The sequence below is a fragment of the Trichomycterus rosablanca genome, chromosome 21, assembly GCF_030014385.1.
Source record: "Trichomycterus rosablanca isolate fTriRos1 chromosome 21, fTriRos1.hap1, whole genome shotgun sequence".
Lineage (NCBI taxonomy): Eukaryota > Metazoa > Chordata > Actinopteri > Siluriformes > Trichomycteridae > Trichomycterus > Trichomycterus rosablanca.
The window spans coordinates 18,703,590-18,720,200 of record NC_086008.1 but is presented as its reverse complement, the minus strand read 5'-3'; the positions used below and the strand labels follow the sequence as shown (position 1 = coordinate 18,720,200).

Sequence of the window (16,611 nt, the reverse complement as noted above, 5' to 3'; positions counted from 1 at the left end):
ATGGATGGATGGACGAATGGATTGAAGGATGGATGGATGAATGGACGAATGGATTGAAGGATGGATGGATGGACGGATATTTTATCAACCCTAAGGACCTTAGTAGCTTAATATAACACTGACAGCACACACTATAAAGATAAAACAGTCTACAAACAAGAACTGAAAGTACCTGTGTGATGCATGAAATTGGGATGGTGATGCAACCCAGACTACCAGAACCTATAAATAAACATGACGGCCGCTCATCCGGTAAACAAACAACGCACACAGTGCAGTGATGAATCGCCGCTGCACCTCCTTGCACATTTATGTCTTATATTTGGTCATTTTTCAACCGAATAATAATAATAGTATCCAATTACAATGGACGTACCTGACCGGAAGATGCCAGCAGGTTGATGGTGGTCAGAAGCATCCAGCCACGACTCGCCTCCTCGCTCTGATTGACCTCTAAAAACTGGACGATGGCACGGCTGGCTGCCTCTGCAATGGGGGAATAAAAGACACGCATAGACAGCGGCGGTCAGTGTGTGGAGCGGCCTGTTGGTGGCGACATTAAAGGTAGCAAAGTGGAACGTTGGTATGGTTATAGCTTAGTAGAGTTTAGTACAGTATATATAGTGAGTAGAGCTTTGAGCTATCGGAAGGAAGGTTGTGGGTTCTAATCAACATTTTAGGGACAGTGGTAGCCACTGGTGTAAAGCTTTGAGCTATGAGTCGGAGGGTTGTGGGTTCTAATTCACATTTTAAGGACAGTTGAGCTTAATGGGTTGAACTTTGGGCTATCAGTCAGAAGGTTATGGGTTCTAATCAACAATTTAGGGACAGTGGTAGCCTTGGGGATAAAGCTTTGCGATATCAGTCAGAAGGTTGTGGGTTCAAATCAACTTTTTGAAAACAGTGGTTGCCTGTAGGTGGAGCTTTGAGTTATCAGTCGGAAGGTTGTGGGTTCAAATCAACATTTTAGGCACAGTGATGAGCTTTTGGCCCTGGTGGGTGGAGCTCTGGGCTATCAGTCAGAAGGTTATGGGTTCTAACTAACATTTTAAGGACAGTGGTAGCTTGGTGGGTGGAGCTCTGGGCTATCAGTCAGAAGGTTGTGGGTTCTAATTAACATTTTAAGGACAGTGGTAGCTTGGTGGGTGGAGCTCTGGGCTATCAGTCAGAAGGTTGTGGGTTCTAATCACCCTGATAACCCAGGACGTTGTTGCTGTGAGGCGACGGTGCTACCCACCTGTGGATTTGTTGGACGCTCTTCGTCTGATCTCCGTTACCATCAGCCTGGACACCTGAGTGGTGAACTGCAGCAGGTCCGAGAACTTCTCGTGCATCGTGGTGGGTGGGGCGTTGCCGAACACCTGTCCAAAAACAAATACATAAATAAAACACACACAGTGAGCGACACTAGCACACCAGCGCTGGGATTCTGAACTCCCAGAGTAAGACTAATAAGTGGGCGGGGTCTTCAATGCTGTGTAAGGACCCGGGTTAGCAGCTGAGACTTTTGAACAGACCATAAATAGGGCAGTTGTAGCCTAGTGGTTAAGGTACTGGACTAGTAATCCAAAGGTCGCTGGTTCAAGCCCCACCGCTGCCAGGTTGCCTCTGTTGGGCCCTTGAGCGAGGCCCTTAACCCTTGATTGCTTAGACAATATACTGTCACGATACTGTAAGTCGCTTTAGGACAGCGGACCGACTTTATTCCGAAATGTAACTGTGGGGATCCTCACCCGGTTGAAGACGGGCAGCATCATGTAGAGCTTCTCCTCCTGCTCCTTCTGGGTCATGTGGCGCGGCGGGTGGCAGAGCTCGGAGAAGAGGCGGCGCAGGTGCATGAGGCCGAGCGCGTTGTCCTGCGGGCTGCACTCGTCCTGCCGCGGCCGGCCCATGATCCTCTTCATCACGTTCATCGCGAGCGGCTTCTTCAGGCCGAAGCCGGCCCTGGCGGAGGAAATAGAGACCCGATGTTACCATATAGGCTTCGTCATATAAACAAAAAAGCTGCTCTTCAATGACTTGTTTAGTGTAACGAGCAGACATCTGTCTATCAGGGTTTGAATCAACATTTTAAGGACATTGGATAAAGCTTTAGACTGTCAATCAGAAGGTTGTGGGTTCTAATAAACATTTTAGGAACAGTGGTAGCATGGTGGGTGGAGCTCTGGGCTATCAAGCAGAAGGTTGTGGGTTCAAATAAACATTTTAGGGACAGTGGCAGCCGAAAGCTCTACCCACCAGGCTATCAGGCGAAAGGTTGTGGGTTCTCTATCACACCTCTGTTGGGATGAGACGAGCACTTTGCTTTCTTCCACACAATGACGTCATAAATCCAGCAGGAAGAATCAGACGAACAAAGCGATGTGTATGAGTGGAACAATGAGACGCTAACAACGCTTCTACTGTTCTGCTAGCGCTGCGGGGCGCGTGGAACGGTGGTGTAAAATTCCACCGAAATCAACACAGTACTCAGACGTAAACACAACACAGTACTCAGCCGTAAACACAACAATACTCAGACGTAAACACAACATAATACTCAGACGTAAACACAACACAGTACTCAGCCGTAAACACAACACAGTACTCAGACGTAAACACAACACAGTACTCAGACGTAAACACAGTACTCAGCCGTAAACACAACAATACTCAGCCGTAAACACAACACAATACTCAGACGTAAACACAACACAGTACTCAGCCGTAAACACAACACAGTACTCAGACGTAAACACAACACAGTACTCAGACGTAAACAAAGCACAGTACTCAGACGCAAACACCACAGTACTCAGCCGTAAACACAACACAGTACTCAGACACAAACACAACACAGTACTCAGACGTAAACGCAACACAGTACTCAGACGTAAACGCAACACAGTACTCAGACGTAAACGCAACACAGTACTCAGACGTAAACGCAACACAGTACTCAGACGTAAACGCAACACAGTACTCAGACGTAAACACAACACAGTACTCAGACGTAAACACAAAACAGTACTCAGACGTAAACGCAACACAGTACTCAGACGTAAACGCAACACAGTACTCAGACGTAAACGCAACACAGTACTCAGACGTAAACACAACACAGTACTCAGACGTGAACACAAAACAGTACTCAGACGTGAACGCAACACAGTACTCAGACGTAAACACAGTACTCAGACGTAAACGCAACACAGTACTCAGACGTAAACGCAACACAGTACTCAGACGTAAACGCAACACAGTACTCAGACGTAAACGCAACACAGTACTCAGACGTAAACACAACACAGTACTCAGACGTAAACACAACACCGACACGTAAACACAACACCGACACGTAAACACAACACAGTACTCAGACGTAAACACAACACCGACACGTAAACACAACACAGTACTCAGACGTAAACACAACACCGACACGTAAACACAACACAGTACTCAGACGTAAACACAACACCGACACGTAAACACAACACAGTACTCAGACGTAAACACAACACAGACACAAACACAACACACAGCCGTAAACACGGCGCACAGCACTGAGCCGTAAACACATGATGTTTAACTTAAGGAATCGAGCAGACCACCGTTGTATAACTCAGACCGTTTTTCATTACTGAATCATTTCTGGTGTTTCATAATAGCACAGCATGACTCACCAGGACTCTTTATAGATGAATCCTAACCCCCCCCCCCCTTCCCCCACATTTTCCTGATTTAACACTCCTGAACCATCTACCTTTGTGGGACCCTAAAGGACATGGTGTATCGAAAAAAGACCAGCTACACTGGCGGTAGTTCTCGTTTCTTCTGCGTCATTGTCCTCATGCGTGATTCAGAAAATCCTCCATATTTTCTTTTTGGGAAGAATCAAAGCAACATGGTGACTCAGACGGACACATTACGGCTTAACATTTTTAAAGCTGGCCGCCCACTCTCTGTGGAAGAGCTTTGGGGTTAGAATCAGAAGGTCCTGCAGTCATCTTCCGAAAGAACCTAAAAAAAAAAACGGTGCCGCTGTCTGACTACACGGACCCGTCGGAACCACACGTGCCACTGTCGAAAGCCAATCTGTGTTGCCCGGCAACAGTTCAAAACTATTAAGACTAAAAGAGATGATCTTAGGAGGCCAGTCTCGCGCATGGAGAGTAACGTTCCTCCACTTCTATACAGGCGCCTTGGGCTACTAACCAGGGTCCTTTCCCACCCGGCAGACTAGTGACCGATTTGGAGAGTTCGGAATCCCAGCTACATCAGCTGGTCGTCGCTCAATAAACGCTTGGTGGTCTGTGCCCCCGTGGCTACGACCTGCCTGGAAGAACGACATACCGTTTGGGACTGCACCTTTGTCGTAGACCGCAGTTGTAGTCTAGTGGTTAAGGAATTGGACTAGTGATAGAAAGCCTTAATTCTATGATCTATTGACCTACGAAATGTCCGTTAGGCCATAAAGGTCACATTTTTCCAAATTCGGACCGTTTTAGCTCTTGAAGTGGGCTCAGACCGCCGAGTCATGGAGAGACTGGAGAGTATGAAACGATGGAGCAACGTACTGTCCGACTATACGGACTCGTCGGAATCACGCGTGCCGCCAAAGCCAACGTGTTGCCTGGTAACAGTCCAGAACTATTAAGACTAATAGAAATTATTTACCCCGATCGTGTCTGGGACCCCGTTGTAGAGTCCATCGACCCATTCTTATTCGTCTATACTTGAGTGGATTTGTGCGTGAGGCCAGTCTCGCGCATGGAGAGTCACGCGCTGATCTCCACGTTCGTCCACTTCTGTACAAGAGCCTCAGGCTACCAAGCTGGGTCCTTACACAGCATCGAAGGCCCCACGCCCTTGTTTTTGTAATTTTTTTATTTAAGTCCGGTCCTTTCCCACCCGGCAGACTAGTGGCTGATTCGGAGAGTTCCGAATCCAGGCACTATATCCACTGAGCGCCAAGACTGTCGTCGCTCAATAAACGCTTGGTGGTCTGCACCCCCCCGTGCCTACGACCTAATCCTTAAATGGACTGCCTGGAAGAATGGAGTGGTTGGGAGGGACTGAGGTCGGATCACAATTTCACTACAAACAAACCCCCCTTCGGGACTGATCGTTTGGGACTGGACCGAGACCGCCTTCCCTTACGGCTGTTTTGTCGTAGGGCGCAGTTGTATCCTAGTGGTTAAGGAACTAGACTAGTGATGGAAAGATCGCCAGTTTATGCCACACTACTGCCAGGTTGCCAGTGTTGGGCCCCTAAGCAAGGTCCTTAACCTTCATTTGCTTAGACATTGTACTGTCACGGTACTGTAAGACGCTTTTTGCTTTTGCAAGGGGCCACACGAGAACCCGGGACTGTCGTGGAGGCCCGGACCAACAGGCTGAACTTTAGTCTGAGAGTGAGAGACAATAATAAAAACGGAGCCTGTTTTAGATCTGCCAGCGTTACGGTTCGATCCGATCCGGAGAGCTCGCCAGAATGCCAACTCCAGTAAAAATCCGGTTAAGCTTTTCAGCCTTCGGTCTTTGTTGCTTTTCTTTTATGGGGCTGCCAGCGCCGTCGCTCTCGGGGAGCTTTACGTGAGGAGGAAACGGCATCCGTGGCTCGGGGGGCTTGGCGTGATGTAATCGCTGAGGCGTCGCACGGAGGGAATCGAGACTCTGCGGTTTCGGTTTTTCACCAGGCTGCTGAAGAGGAAGTTAGAACGAAACTGCGGTCCAGACCGGAACGTTCGTCGTCTGAGCAGAGCGTCAGGGTTTGTTATTAACTGTCTCGTTACTTGAGGCGGAACTTCTCTTGGCAGCCACGTTTGAGTCCCAGATTAAAAGACCCACACATTAATATGGGTGTCTATCATGCACTACGGGGGAGAAATTAGAACTGGTGGTGCTATCGGTCAGCTGGGCGTCTACACAGACACGACTGGCTATGTCTGAGAGGTGGATGGCCGAAGCCCCGTGATTCCCTGTGTCTCCCTGCCTTAATAATAATAATAATAATAAAATGATAGAGTTAATGAGCACTTCCGTTACTACGCAGCAACTCCTTGCAGCATGAAGCGCCGCCTCTTTTGAAGCCAGTGCAAAACCGTGGTGCGTGATAGGAATCCACTGGACAGGGTGCCAGCGCTTTGCAGATGAATGTTCAAGGTTACTTAAAATAATTGTAAAAAAACGAAAGCGTCCAGGTGGTACAGCCGGAAATTCCACTAACACACCAGCGCTGGGATTGGGATTGTGAATGCTGGGCACACCTAGTGGGCCCAATCGTCAGTGCCTGTAGCAGACAAAATAGGCCACTAAAGTCTGCTGGGTGGGAAGAGACCGGACTAAAAAGCGGACGCAGTCTTTGACACCGAGTAAGGACCCTGTATGGTAGCCTGAGGTGCCTGTACAGAAGTGGAGGAACGTGGAAATCAGCGCGTGACTCCACCGAAATATGGGCGAATAAGAAGGGGGTCGATGGACACGTCGGAGGGAGCATGTGTAAGGCAAATATAGGCCCACCTCAAATGCAATATACTGTATATACTTGCAGTATGCAGGTGCAGTCTAAGCAATTGAGGGTTAAGGGCCTTGCTCAAGGTACCAACAGTAGCAAACTGGCAGTGGTGGGTCTTTTTACATTACATTACATTTACATTTAGCCGACGCTTTTGTCCAAAGCGACTTACAATAAATGGAGTACATCTCTAAAAACAGCATAAATAATATAAAAATCTGTCTCCAATTTAAAAGGTGTTACCTGGCGCCCACCAGCACCGAGATTCTGAACTCCTCGGGTCGAAACTCGGCGTTGCCACTGGTCGGCTAAGCGCCTGCAGCAGACTCTAGCTGGCTACCGTGTCTGCTGGGTGGGACGAGCAAACTATGTGGGTGGGGTCTTCTGACGCAGTGCAAGGACCCTGAGTAGCAGATAGAGGCGGCTGTGCAGAAAGCATGGGGACAAAGTGACTACGCTACATCCGGAGACAAATGGGAGAAAATGCATAAATAAATAGACACTTGCAAAATGTCAATAATTTGTGTCCCAAGTTGGAAAATCATTCAAGTGTGTCGTTAATAGGAAAGCTGATGGAACACAGGAGTAAACACGCCTCTGTCCCAACTTTTTTGGAGTGTATTGCAGTAAAACAAATGCTAAATGTGTTTATATTTTCAAAACACAATAAAGTTGATCAGTAAAAATGCTGGACACCTTTTCTTCTACTTTTGTCCATTAAATAAAGATTCAAGACAATTAACCAATCACACACTTATTTTCTGGCTTATTTACTTCTCATCCATCCCCGAATCCAAATCAATCACCCAAATCTAACACAACTCGAACAAGACATCCCGAAACCATCCGACGGGCTGAAGAGAAGCTACGAGCCGCGCTGAAAAAGGCGTGTAAACAAACCGGCTTGTCGCCATGACGATTGTGTTTTCCGTACCTGCCGCTCTCCTGCTGCTCGGCCAGCATCCCTGGTTGCCGTGGATGTGGGGAGGAGACGAACGGTCGTCCTTTCGGGGAGCGGAGGGGAGAGGGCTCGGCGCTGACGGGACCTCGCGGCCGTGAGCGGCGAGCCGAGCGGATGGTTGGCGCTGCCGGGCGGATCGGGTGCCAGCCTGCGGGGACTGGCACAGCTGATGCTCCCCTGTCACCGGCTGGACGGGAGGGGCGCCTGGTTTGCGCCGGGAGATACCATCTGGGTGCGACCAGGGGGGGGGGAGTGGAGACTCGATGAAAAACACACAACGTTCAATGTGACGAGCGATATACACTGATCAGTCATAAGGTTATGACCACCTTCTTCTTTCTACACTCATTTTCCATGTTATCAGCTCCACTTACCATATAGAAGCACTTTGTAGTTCTACAATTACTGACTGTAGTCCATCTGTTTCTCTGCATGCTTTGTTAGCCCCTTTCATCCTGTTCTTCAATGGTCAGGACCCCCACAGGACCACTACAGAGCAGGTATTATTTGGGTGGTGGATCATTCTCAGCACTGCAGTGACACTGACATGGTGGTGGTGTGTTAATGTGTGTTGTGCTGGTATGAGTGGATCAGACACAGAAGCGCTGCTGGAGTTTTTAAACACCTCACTGTCACTGCTGGACTGAGAACAGTCCACCAACCAAAAATATCCAGCCAACAGCGTCCCATGTGCAGCGTCCTGTGACCACTGATGAAAGTCTAGAAGACGACCGACTCGAACAGCAGCAATAGATCGACCGAGCGATCGTCTCTGACTTTACATCTACAAGGTGGACCAACCAGGTAGGAGTGTCTAATAGAGTGGACAGTGAGTGGACACGGTATTTAAAAACTCTGAGAATGCTGAGAATCATCCACCACCTAAATAATACCTGCTCTGTGGTGGTCCTGTGGGGGTCCTGACCATTAAAGAACAGAATGAAAGCAGGTTAACAAAGCATGTAGATAAACAGATGGACTACAGTCAGTAATTGTAGAACTACAATGTGCTTCTATATGGTAAGTGGTTAAAACAAAAGCCACCTTAACAGATATCAATATCTCTCAGAAAAGCACCTACGAGACACAGACGTTCTAACCCAGGAGTGTCCAGACTATGGCCAGCGGGTCATTTGCGGCCCGTTACCATTGTTGAAACGTCCAGTCTAAAGCTCCCCACCTCATTTCCCCCAAAACTCGAGACACCCTCAAAACACTACTGACGTTACACCTTTATGTTCCTGAACTTTTGGAAAGCATTTTTTACCACATGTGGCCCCAAACAAGGAAAGTTTGGACCCCCCCTGTTCTAAGCAAACACTGTGTATCATGCAAAAAGACAAATGTCGTGACAGAAACCATTCATCAGGCCAACTTCCTCCAAGCTAGAGTAAAATTAGGCATAAAAAAACCCCATAAAAAATAGCCGCTCAGGAGGCGCAGCGGTAAAAACACACGCTGGAACCAGAGCTGGGATCTCGAATACGTCGTATCGGCCGCATGAACAACGATCGGCCTGTCGTTCAGGTATGGGCGGGACTAAGCCGGACGGGGTCTCTTTCCCATGACCGGTGCAATTACGACCTCTTCTGGCAGATTGATGCCGCCTGCACAGAGATGAGAAGAGAGTGCTCTCAGGGTGTGTCTCTCCGTACACAACGCTGAGCTGCACTGCACTGCACTCGTCAAAGTGTAGGCGATAAGATGCATACGGAATGCTGCCCACGGTGGGTTAGCTTCGTTTGGGCAATTGGACACGCTAAAAGGGAGAAAAAGGGGAGAAAATGCATCTCTACAAAAAAAAAAAAAAAAAAAAAAAAAAAAAACCCTAATAAACGTGACGAGATCAAAACTGGTTCGAGATCTTGGCTGTCGTGAAATGTCAGGTCGAGTCGTTCTGATGTTCTCCTCAGGCCAAGACTCCGTTAGGTCTCGGAAATCGTCCATAAACCCACTCTGCCCAAATTTCCGTTCCAGCTCCAAACACAGGACCCCCCCCCCCCCCCCTTCTAGGAAAGCTTACGGATCAGCTGTGCAAAAGAGATGAATGAAATCCGACCACAGAATAGAACTGAAAGAGCGTCCGCAGGAAACCGGACAGAGAGGGAAGTGATGCGTCGGTCTGCCTTCTCATTCGGCGCATTTAAAAGCACTAAGTGCATGTATGGAGAGCCGGACTTTGGACTCTAAATACTCCACCAATACTGGAGACACCTAGGACCAGACAGGAGAGGTCACAACTATATAGCGGCATAGAAGCCAAGTCTACCTCCCTCCCTCCCTCCCTCAGGCACAGCCAAATGTGCCTGTTTGGACACAGTTGCAATGAAGCCCAGTCGACCAACCTCTGTCCTTGTTTAGATGCCTGTCCAGGTCCATAATGCCCATCAGTGCCTAGTGGCTTGTTTTTTTCTCAATACAATAGCACACTAGACCCTACATAGGGCACTTACGGTCCAATATATGATACAGCCAGACAATATTGGAACAAGGCACTGCCTAGGGTCGTAAGAAGTGCCATTATCCATCAGCTTGTTGGAGGTTCCACCACCTTTTGCGACTTTACCAGCCTCCACTCTTCTGGGAGTGTCGGAGTGGGAATTTTCTCAAGAGTCCTCCACTTTACTCCCATCTTTAGTGCTCACAAATGAAAAGGTGGCGGACTTCCTTGCTAAACGGTCAGCATTTGGTAGGGGAACAGAAATACACCCTGCTGATGTAGGTCACCTCGGAGCCACAAGGACTAAGAGGTCAGACACAGACCTTACACAAAGACGCTAACAACCGTGACGAGTGCAATCCAAGCAGGTGAGGGTTAAGGGGCCAACAGTGCCAACCTGGCAGATGTAGCACTTAAACCAACGACCTTCTGATTACTACACTGCAAGATGGTTCCAAGGGCACGAGGAAGATTTTTAGGAGTGTTTTCACTAATGCTGGTCCCTGCTCCTGATTGGGGAGGACGAGACTGCTCCACGCCCCCTCCGACACGTGCACAGCGATCGAACATCTTGTGACCTACACTTGACGAGTGCAGTGCAGTACAGCGCTATGTACGGAGAGCCACACCCTCTACCGCACTCCTTCCCCATCTCCGCGCAGGCGCCACCGACCAGCCAGCAGAGGTCGTCATCGCACTAGTCTGAGAGAGAGTCCCGATCCGGCTTAATCCCGCCCCTTATCTGAACGACAGGCCGATCGTTGTTCACGTGGCCGCTCAGCCTCAGCCGGCAAGGCAGAGCCGAGATTCGATACGATGTATTCGAGATCCCAGCTCTGGTGTACAGCGCGTTTGCATGCTCTCTTTTGGTCAGAGTGGGTTTTCTCGTGGTACTCCAGTTTCCTCCCAACTCTTCAACACATAAATGCTTGGGCAGTCTCTCTAAGTTCAAAAACCATGGACATTCACATAGAGTCCAACATTTATTTTGTGGTTAAAGTCCAGGGGAATTGGCACCCTGGTGTTGGAAGGGAAAGCCTGGCGCCTAATTGACGTTCCAATTCATCCCTGAGGTGTTCATCCGGGTCGAGCTCAAGACTCTTTGCAAGCGAGGTCTTCTCTTTAGTCGTGCTGGAACAGGAATGCACCTTTCAGAACTGCCGCCTCACACCTGTAAGTCACCCCCTAAAGCCGTCTCTCCAAATGCAATTCGTGTGCCGTTTCTGGTATTTGGTCCACGTCTTGGATCGGTCCCAACGATACGATACCCTTGCCATATCGATTTGCCATTCTGACTAATGTCCATTGTGGCTCCTTGGGGTTGTCGGCTCGGTACCAACACTGATGCCCGAACAGCAACTGGACAGACGAGCAGATCTATCCCCCGTACTGTGTATAGAGTGCCGGGCTATAGACTCTATATACTTCACAACTGTTAGAGACACATAGATCAGACAACAGAGGTCACAACTGTATAGCAGCCTGGAAGTCCAGTCTACCTCCCTCCATCCCTCCCTCAGGCACAGCCACTTGTGTCTGCTTGGACCTGTTCAGGTGGATCTAAAATATGAACTCCAGGGCTTAAAAACAGTGGCAATGAAGCCCAGTCGACCAACCTCCCGTCCTTGTTTAAATACCTGTCCAGGTCCATAGTGCCAATCGGTGCCTAGAGCTCGATGATTACAAGGAGTGGCTACATACTTTCGACCCTGCACTGTTAATCGCCCTCAAATGCAATTTGTGTGTCGTTTCTGGTATTCGGTCCACGTCTTGGATGGGTCCCAACGATACGATACCCTTGCCACACTGATTTGCCATTCTGACTAATGTCCATTGTGGCTCCTTGGGGTTGTCGGCTCGGTACCAACACTGATGCCCACCAAACAGCAACTGGACAGACGAGCAGATCTATCCCCTGTACTGTGTATAGAGAGCCGGGCTATGGATTCTAAATACTCCACCACTATTAGACAACTGTATAGCGGCCTGGAAGCCCAGTCTACCTCCCTCCCACCCTCCCTCAGGCACAGCCAGTGGTGCCAGTATGGACACCTGGCCAGGTGGACCTAAAATATGAACTCCAGGGCTCAAAAACAGGGGGAATGAAGCCCAGTCGACCAACCTCCTGTCCTTGTTTAAATGCCTGTCCAGGTCGACAGTGCCAATCAGTGCCTAGAGCTCGATGATTACAATTCGTGTGTCGTTTCTGGTATTCGATCCACGTCTTGGATCGGTCCCAACGTTACCATATCCTTGCCATATTGATTAGCCTGATTATTCTGACAAACGTCCATCGTGGCGCCTTGGGGTTGTCGGCTCGGTACCAACACTGATGCCCATCAAACAGCAACTGGACAGACGGGCAGATCTATCCCCCGTACTGTGTATAGAGAGCCGGGTTATGGATTCTAAATACTCCACCACTATTAGACAACTGTATAGCGGCCTGGAAGCCCAGTCTACCAACCTCCCGCCCTCCCTCAGGCACAGCCAGTGGTGCCAGTTTGGACACCTGGCCAGGTGGACCTAAAATATGAACTCCAGGGCTCAAAAACAGGGGGAATGAAGCCCAGTCGACCAACCTCCTGTCCTTGTTTAAATGCCTGTCCAGGTCGACAGTGCCAATCAGTGCCTAGAGCTCGATGATTACAAGGAGTGTGCCGTTTCTGGTATTCGGTCCACGTCTTGGATCGGTCCCAACGATACGATACCCTTGCCACACTGATTTGCCATTCTGACTAATGTCCATTGTGGCTCCTTGGGGTTGTCGGCTCGGTACCAACACTGATGCCCATCAAACAGCAACTGGACAGACGGGCAGATCTATCCCCCGTACTGTGTATAGAGTGCCGGGCTATAGACTCTATATACTCCACCGCTGTTAGACAACTGTACAGCGGCCTGGAAGCCCAGTCTACCAACCTCCTGCCCTCCCTCAGGCACAGCCAGTGGTGCCAGTATGGACACCTGGCCAGGTGGACCTAAAATATGAACTCCAGGTCTCAAAAACAGGGGCAATGAAGCCCAGTCGACCAACCTCCCGTCCTTGTTTAAATTCGTGTGCCGTTCCTGGTCCCGACGAGACCATACCCTTGCCATTTCGATTTGCCATTCTGACTAATGTCCACTGTGGCTTTTTGGGGTCGTCGGCTCGGTACCAACACCGATGCCCACCGAACAGGAACAGCACAGACGAGCAGATCATTTCTCCTCAAATCTATCATGATGTTTCTTTATGTCTTTAAATATCCAGGATATACAAGCACTGATTTAAAGGGAAGGAAGGCACTGCTCATGGTACAGGTACAGTAGGTGGTGCCTGCAGCACAAATTGCAACAACATTCATCTAAACATCTAAATAAGCAAATATTTGAAGTAAACATCTGGAATTAATTAAGACGCCAGGGTGTTATCCAGATGTTTGTACTGGTTAAATGACCACAGGATGATGTAAACATTTGGACAATAGCGATTAGCAGGTACATCCTTCCAAGCCCTGTGTATGTATCGTACTCGCGTACTACATAGTACACGAAATCATAGCACTACTAATCCTATTGTTAGTATTTATGCATACTATGTAGTGTGCTAGTGTGTTAGTATGCGTCTCGAGCTGTTTAGTGTTTTCTGTTAGCTGCGCAGGATACCGAGCTAACGTTAGCCACAAGCGGCTAACAGGATACTTTCGATGCTAAATTGGATTCACGGGAACGCCCAGCACTGGAATAACAACCGTGTGTTCGTGGTACATTTAATTCAGTTCATTTGTAAAGAAAATTCCAGTTTCGAGCTTATTTGTGTACAAAACAAACAAAAAACAGCCCGTTAGCATTAAGCTAACACGTCCCGGTCGGTATTAACGGATAACTCACCAGCAAGGCTGCGGACGGTCGAGCTCGCCGAACCCGGTCGTTAAACGGACACGATTTACACCTTAAAACTCACTGACAGCCTTCGTTTCCTCTCACCGTCCATATTTCACGCATCATGGTCCCAAAAATCCAGGCGTTCGACTCGCTGTCGGCGTGAATTCAGCTAGAAGCCATATTTATCTCTCGCCATCCCGACACTACACAAGCTCCTCATCCCAGTTCCACTAGCGACTCCGTGTCGGCGTTCAGCCTCAAGGGTTCGCCTACAGTCCGTCTAAATACCTGTGAAACGCTGACATCTGCCGGTCAACCGAGGTAACACATGCACCACTTACCATATAAAAGCACTTTGTACTGTAGTTCTACAATGACTGACTGTAGTCCATCTGTTTCTCTGCATGCTTTGTTAGCCCCCTTTCACGCTGTTCTTCAATGGTCAGGACCCCCCCCTTCCAGAGCAGGTATTATTTAGGTGATGGATCATTCTCAGCACTGCAGTGACACTGACATGGTGGTGGTGTGTTAGTGTGTGTTGTGCTGGTATGAATGGATCAGACACAGCAGCGCTCCTGGAGTTTTTAAATACCGTGTCCACTTACTGTCCACTTTAGTTGGTCCACCTTGTAGATGTAAAGCCAGAGACGATCGCTCATCTATTGCTGCTGTTTGACTCGGTCATCTTCTAGACCTTCATCAGTGGTCACAGGACGCTGCCCACGGGGCGCTGTCGGCTGGATGTTTTTGGTTGGTGGACTATTCTGAGTACAGCAGTGACGGTGAGGTGTTTAAAAACTCCAGCAGTGCTGCTGTGTCTGATCCACTCATACCAGCACAAAACACACTAACACATCACCATCATTAATCGTCAGTGTCACTGCTGTGCTGAGAATGATCCACCACCTAAATAATACCTGCTCTGTAGTGGTCCTGTGGGGGGTCCTGACCAGACCATTGAAGAACAGCATGAAAGGGGGCTAACAAAGCATGCAGAGAAATAGATGGACTACAGTCAGTAATTGTAGAACTACAAAGTGCTTCTATATGGTAAGTGGAGCTGATAAAATGGACAGTGAGTGTAGAAAGGAGGTGGTTTTAATGTTATGGCTGATTGGTGTATATATATTAAAAATTAAAACAATAAATATTGTTAAAATTATGTGAACCAATAATATTTGTGCTAGGGATGTAGAAGTATGTGGGGTAGACAGGAGCTTGATATGCTAAGTGTCGAGGGTATAATTCTTATACATTTGGGACCAAACTTCCAAAATTATATGCAAAAATTTGACTTTTTTACAATAAATCTCTGTTTTAACCTCAGTCGGTACAGTCCCAACTCAAAGACAACACTGCACTTGTCTCTTAGATTCTTTTAGATTAGATTAGACAATATTTATGCCAAGATTCTTTTAGATTACTGCAGTGCGGTCGTAGGGAGGCATGATGCCGACATAGCTGTCTTTCTCCACTTTGGCCTGTTCTTGACCTCACACAGCAGGCTGTTCATGTTGTGACCGGTCCAAGCTTTGACATCGTCCGTCAAGCGTTTTTGTGGCCGGCCTCGTCGTCTTCCTTCCTCAATCGTTCCCTGGAGGATTGTTTTTGACGAGGAATTGTGTCTTGCAACGTGTCCGAACCACTGAAGCTTCTGTCTTTTCACCGTTGAGAGCAGGGGTCCTTGAGGTCCTGCTAAGGCGCTGACTTGACCTCCAACATGCTCATTAGTCTTCCATCCACGAGATACCAAGGAGCCTGCGGGACGTACAGGTTCGCTTTCCCGGCCTTTCCCAGTATTATTATAGTGTTCCTAATAAAGTGAACAGATGTTTTTGTTTATTTATTTGTACTGCAGGGTGGATCCGCTTTTTCGGAATCATCTGAGCGCCAACACCATGTTTTCAAAATGAGCTGCATCTTCTGCTGGCTGGTCAATGGTGCCTGATAATGGAGACTAGTGTGTGATCCTCTTTACGCAGTACTAATCCCTGTGTGTACCTGCGGCATATGCAGGTGAAAAGAAGCGGTTGGCAACTGCACACGTGTCGGAGGGGGCGTGGTAAGTACGGCCCTCCTCGGTCAGGGTAGGGGGCTGCAACAGTGAAGAGAGATACAACCAGGGCAATTGGATACGACTAGATTGGGAGCAAAAAGGCACGTACAAGCAGTGTATTAGTTTAATTATTTTAATACAAAAGTTAAATGTTTAAAAATGATTAAAAAATAAAAGTGATTAATTTTAAAATCTGCTGTATTCTTGTTTGACGCAGCCGAATACCGTGTGATAAAACCGTCTGTCTTCTGCCATGAGATCCGTCACCATCTCGGCGTGATTCAGTCCAGGCAGGAGGTACAAAGTCACGCTCACAGAGAGGGAAGCGAGGACATCACGTAGTTTCTCCGACGACGCTACAGGAACGATGATGTCACTGGTCCCATGGAGCACGGCTACCGGTGGAACTCTGTGTTGGAATCAACGTGACATGGAAAATCCAATTAGCGAGTTTGATTGGTTTGAGTCATTTACCAGTGTGTAGGATGTGTGTGACATTTAGGATTATAATTAGTACTGAAAGTGTTTCTTCTCTGAGGTGCCCAAAGTCCTATAATGTTTTTTTTTCTTTAGGACATGATCTCCAAAGTCCTTGTTAGAAGAAAAAATAAAAAAATACTTCAAAATCAGCACTTTCTGCTTAAATGAGGTTAAAAGAAATAAAAGAAATGTGGAAATACACAAAAAAATAAATATAGAAATACAGCAATAAATGAATTTAAAAATAAAACAAATAAATGTGGAAATACAAAAATAAATATAAAAATACTAAAATAAATCAATTTAAA

General features: G+C 47.9%; 2 protein-coding genes and 1 long non-coding RNA gene across 8 annotated transcripts in view; 1 reads left to right on the top strand and 2 right to left on the bottom strand.

Annotated features, from left to right (window-relative positions):
* Positions 1–13,992, bottom strand: part of wdfy3 (WD repeat and FYVE domain containing 3) — a 94,328-nt gene extending 80,336 nt beyond the window's left edge. For 3 of the 4 annotated variants that reach the window (XM_063018040.1, XM_063018041.1, XM_063018043.1), the window contains exons 1-4: positions 7,434–7,535; positions 1,734–1,944; positions 1,238–1,361; positions 377–486 (exon numbers count right to left, since the gene is read on the bottom strand). In XM_063018040.1, coding sequence (XP_062874110.1) covers positions 377–486; positions 1,238–1,361; positions 1,734–1,944; positions 7,434–7,462 — 474 coding nt within the window. In that variant the 5' untranslated portion in view covers positions 7,463–7,535. Of the gene's footprint in view, positions 1–376; positions 487–1,237; positions 1,362–1,733; positions 1,945–7,433; positions 7,536–13,773 lie in introns of those variants that run through there. The other variant, XM_063018042.1, reaches the window with a different exon arrangement.
* A 1,426-nt stretch (positions 13,993–15,418) lies between these two features.
* On the top strand, positions 15,419–16,452 carry LOC134335093 (uncharacterized). Its single transcript, XR_010015541.1, has 2 exons — positions 15,419–15,540; positions 15,626–16,452. It is a non-coding gene; the product is annotated as an uncharacterized LOC134335093 (long non-coding RNA).
* si:dkey-193c22.1 (uncharacterized protein LOC567837 homolog) overlaps positions 15,943–16,611 on the bottom strand; it is a 56,356-nt gene continuing 55,687 nt past the window's right edge. For all 3 annotated transcript variants that reach the window (XM_063017488.1, XM_063017489.1, XM_063017487.1), the window contains exon 9: positions 15,943–16,232. In XM_063017488.1, coding sequence (XP_062873558.1) covers positions 16,010–16,232 — 223 coding nt within the window. In that variant the 3' untranslated portion in view covers positions 15,943–16,009. The remainder of the gene's footprint in view (positions 16,233–16,611) is intronic.